Genomic DNA, 4,135 nt, shown 5'->3' with positions numbered 1-4,135 from the left:
AGGGGCAGAGAGAAGGGAGACAGAGGATCCCAAGCAGGTCTGCGCTGACAGCAGAGAGCCTGGTGTAAGGCTTGAACTCATGAACTGGGAGATCATGATCTGAGCCAAAGTCTGACACTTAACTGACTGAGCCACCTGGGCACCCCCATATCTCATTTTTTAATTGCATCATTTTAATTGCATCATTTAATTGCATCATTTAATTGCAAAAAAATTTCTTTGTTTTAATTTTTAAATTTAGAGAGCGTGCCTGTGAGTGGGGGAGAGGCAGAGAGAGAAAGATTGCTCAGCAGGCTCCATGCCCAGCATGAAGCCCATGGTGGAGCTTGATCCCACTACTCTGGGATCATGACCTGAGCTGAAATCAAGAGTTGAATGCTCAACTGAATGAGCCACCCAGGCACCCCAGGGGTTCTTTATACTTTCTTGATGCTAGTCCTTTGACAAACATGGGATGTGCAAATATTTTCCCCCAATTTTGTTAACAGTTTTTCCCCATTCTCTTAACAGTGCCAGTGAAGGCTTCTTAAGGCATTGAGGTCAGGGTTTATGACTTCCTTTGTTTTTTTGCAGATTTTTGTTGGTGACAAAGTTTGGCATTAAAAATGGGGTGTTTTCCCCAGGCAGCTGCTTACGATGGAGGAGGGGCAGGTCCTGGGGCTCAATGGCGGGGGCCATCTCCTGGGCCACCTGGAAGCCACTGTGTCTAACCAGGTGCTGCCGGGCTGGGAGGTTGTAGTGGTGTGCTATGAGGGCATCAGCACTTCTGGCAATTTCCACAAAAACATAAAGTACCTGGCTTTCCTCCACAAGCCGCTGAGCCTCAACCCATCCCATGGCCCATCCCCAGAGCCCAGCCGCATCTTCTGGAGGACAGTGTAAGGCACGCTGCCCCACAGGACCATGGGAGGCCAGGCTTCCCTGGACCGCCTCAATGTGTTTGATGGGATCTTGCCACCCTATGACAAGAAAAAGGGCATGGTGGTTCCCGGTGCCCTCAAGGTTGTGCGTCTGAAGCCTACACGAACATTTCCTTACCTGAGCACCTGGCTCATGAGGTGGGCTGGAAGTACCAGGCTGTAACAGCCACCCTGGAGGAGAAGAGGAAGGAGAAGTCCAAGATCCATTACGGGAAGAAAAAGCATCTCATGAGGCTACAGAAACAGGCCAAAAACAATGTGAAGAAGAAGACCGACAAATACACAGAAGTCCTTGAGGCCCACGGACTCCTGGTCTGAGCCCAATGAAATTGTTTATTCCTCAATAAATAAGTGAGGGAAGGAATGAATGAATACACAAACAAATAAATATTAAAATAGGGTGCTTGGGCTTATATTTGGATATTTTGAATTCACATAAAGTGGAGTGGAAATAAGGATGATGTACATTTAATGACTTCTTCCCCTGACAAAATATACTTTGTCCCTGAAGGAATCCAGTAAGGGCAAAGCACTGATAGATGTTAATGGCAGTCATACTGCCATTTCGTCCAGTGCTCAAATTCAGGAACTTGTCTTTTCCCATCTTTCTTAACATTGGAACCCAGTGTCACAGTGATGTGGATCAGCACATCTGTTTGAATTTAACAATGATGTCAGACTCTCCGACAGAAAATGAGCCTTGTTCATGGGTCTTTACATCTAGGGCTGACTACCCACCCCTACCCCTTTTCTGGTAACCATTGCATGTTTTTGCATGTAACTTTTAGGAAGTGTCCAAGAAGACATTTGAAGAGCATTGGTTAATCTGCTCTTTCAAGAAACTCAGGTGTCTCGTAGAGAAGGGAAGGAGAGGTGGCTAGAGGATGCTTCTCTCAAAGATTTTATTTAATGAGGGGCGCCCGGGTGGCGCAGTCGGTTAAGCGTCCGACTTCAGCCAGGTCACGATCTCGCGGTCCGGGAGTTCGAGCCCCGCGTCGGGCTCTGGGCTGACGGCTCAGAGCCTGGAGCCTGTTTCCCATTCTGTGTCTCCCTCTCTCTCTGCCCCTCCCCCGTTCATGCTCTGTCTCTCTCTGTCCCAAAAATAAATAAACGTTGAAAAAAAATGTTTTAAAGATATTATTTAATGAAAAAAAATTTCTTGAACGTTTATTTGTTTTTGAGAGAGAGAAGAGAAAGAGAGAGTGCGAGCGAGGGAAGGACAGAGAATGGGAGACACGGAATCCAAAGCAGGCTGCAGGCTCTGAGCTGTCAGCACAGAGCCTGACCCGGGGCTCGAATCCACGAACCGTGAGATCATGACCTGAGCTGAAGTCGGGCGTTTAACCTACTGAGCTACCCAGGTGCCCCTTCAAAAATTTTATTTTTTAAGATGGAAAATTTGAGCATGTGTCTTTGGTATTGTGTCTATATTTCAGAAAAGACAGGCGTGGAGAAGCTGAGTTTACTACAAATGAGGAAACCATGGAACACAATCCAGGCAATAATATATCAACCAGGATAGGCAAAGTAATGCTGCCCCCACTAAATCTCAGTAAGCTTAACGTATGCCAAGTTTATTTTCCTCCTTTACTGCATGTTCTAGTATGGGTCTGCGGGGGGTCTGCTCATCTTGGACACTCAGAGACCCAGGTCACCAATTGATGGCCTCATTTTCACAGTCAGGGCATTTGGCAGAAAGGGATACAATGACTTACTAGCTCTTTAAGCTGATGGAAAAGTAACAAGTACTCTGCATGTTTCAAGTGGGCCAGAGAAGTGTTAATCCCACCAGGTGCTGGAAAGAGCTGGAAACTTCCATGAGTGGCCTAGTACGTAGTTCTATTGACTACTACTTGTCATTTCCGGTACTGGAAATAGCCACAAACTTGTATTAATCTTGTACCTACTTTGAGACCTGGCGAGATGGGGTGAGGTAAAATATGAGACACTGTTAGCTCATTTCAACAAACCTGAGAGATGGGGGTTCTGGTCTCTGGCACTCAATTATTGCCGTGTAAACCTGAAAGTTCCTTTGTGTTTGGGGGGAGGATTTGATGCTCTTCCAGCTCCAACGTCTTCTTGTTGCAATGAGCCTGGAACTGGAATAAGAGGAGCCAAGGAAGCGAGTGAGCCCAACCAAGGCCCAAGCGCGCTACCTCAAGAAAACAGGCTTTCTAGAATTTTGGTCCGGATGCCTGTTGGGTAATGTGCTTTCAGCCAGCAGGGAGCGGTACGGAGCCAGCGGCACAGTTCTGTATTGCAATAGCGATTTGAAAATCGCTAGGGGTCACTCAACTTTGAGCGTTAGAATCATCTCGGGGAGGTTTTTAAGAATACCGGCGCCGGGCTTCCCCCTAGACGATGAAATCAGACTCTTTGGGAGTGGAGCCCCAACATCGGTATTTTTAAAGAGCTCCCCGGCTATGTGCACCGGGTAGTCTTTAATTCTTTACTACTTGGAGGCTGGATGACATCCAGTGGGTGCATTCTCACAAACAAGTTCTTGAATCGAACCCTCTCTTTCTTCTCGCAAGAGTTGTCGGGGTTACGTTTTAACGGGCCGGGGTGGGGGTGTGGGGGGTGGCGGGGCAGGCATCAAGCCTAAGGGTCTCTAGGACATCAGCGTTTCCTAGCGCTCGGGAGGAGCTGATCTCCACGCGCAGGTGGCTGTGACTCAGGCCAGCTCGGCCCTAGGGCGCCGATCGCCGGGCGGGGGAGGGCCGAGGTCCGCTCTCAGCGGGACCGAAGTCAGGAAAAATGGGTGGACCCAGGCGGGCAGTGGAAGGTCGAGGGAGGAGCGGAAGGAGACGACGACGCGGGCGGGCGGTCCCCGACGCGGCCCCGACTTCCGCGGCCCGGCGTCTGGGGGCGGCCTGGTCACCATGGCGGGCCTGGACCCCGGCCTGGCCATCCCCGTGTGGCTGGCCGAGGACGACCTGGGCTGCATCATCTGTCAAGGGCTGCTCGCCTGGCCCGCCACGCTGCCCTGCGGCCACAGCTTCTGCCGCGACTGCCTGAAGGACCTGTGGGCCGCCGGCAGCCCCGGCCGCCGGCGCTCCTGCCCCACCTGCCGCGAGGGCGCCGCGCAGCCGCCGCAGCTGCGGAAGAACACGCTGCTGCAGGAGCTGGCCGACAAGTACAGCCGGGCGCTGCGCGAGCTGAGGGAGGCCCCCGGCGCCGCTCCCGCTCGGGGAGCCGCGCCCGAGCCCGCGCGC

At 51.4% G+C, this 4,135-nt stretch overlaps 1 protein-coding gene and 1 pseudogene across 1 annotated transcript; both read left to right on the top strand.

Annotated features, from left to right (window-relative positions):
- The first annotated feature begins 636 nt into the window (after window positions 1-636).
- On the top strand, window positions 637-1,323 carry LOC121024471 (60S ribosomal protein L13a-like; annotated as a pseudogene).
- Window positions 1,324-3,515: 2,192 nt separating this feature from the next.
- Window positions 3,516-4,129, top strand: LOC121024470 (E3 ubiquitin-protein ligase RNF135-like; the record flags this gene model as incomplete). Its single annotated transcript, XM_040466706.1, has 1 exon — window positions 3,516-4,129. A coding segment is annotated over exon 1 (327 nt), but the record flags the coding sequence as incomplete, so codon positions are not given.
- Window positions 4,130-4,135: the final 6 nt, after the last annotated feature.

The sequence above is a fragment of the Herpailurus yagouaroundi genome, unplaced genomic scaffold (genome assembly GCF_014898765.1).
Source record: "Herpailurus yagouaroundi ecotype Mexico unplaced genomic scaffold, PumYag 65100, whole genome shotgun sequence".
NCBI lineage: Eukaryota > Metazoa > Chordata > Mammalia > Carnivora > Felidae > Herpailurus > Herpailurus yagouaroundi.
This window is presented reverse-complemented; position numbering and strand designations above follow the sequence as displayed.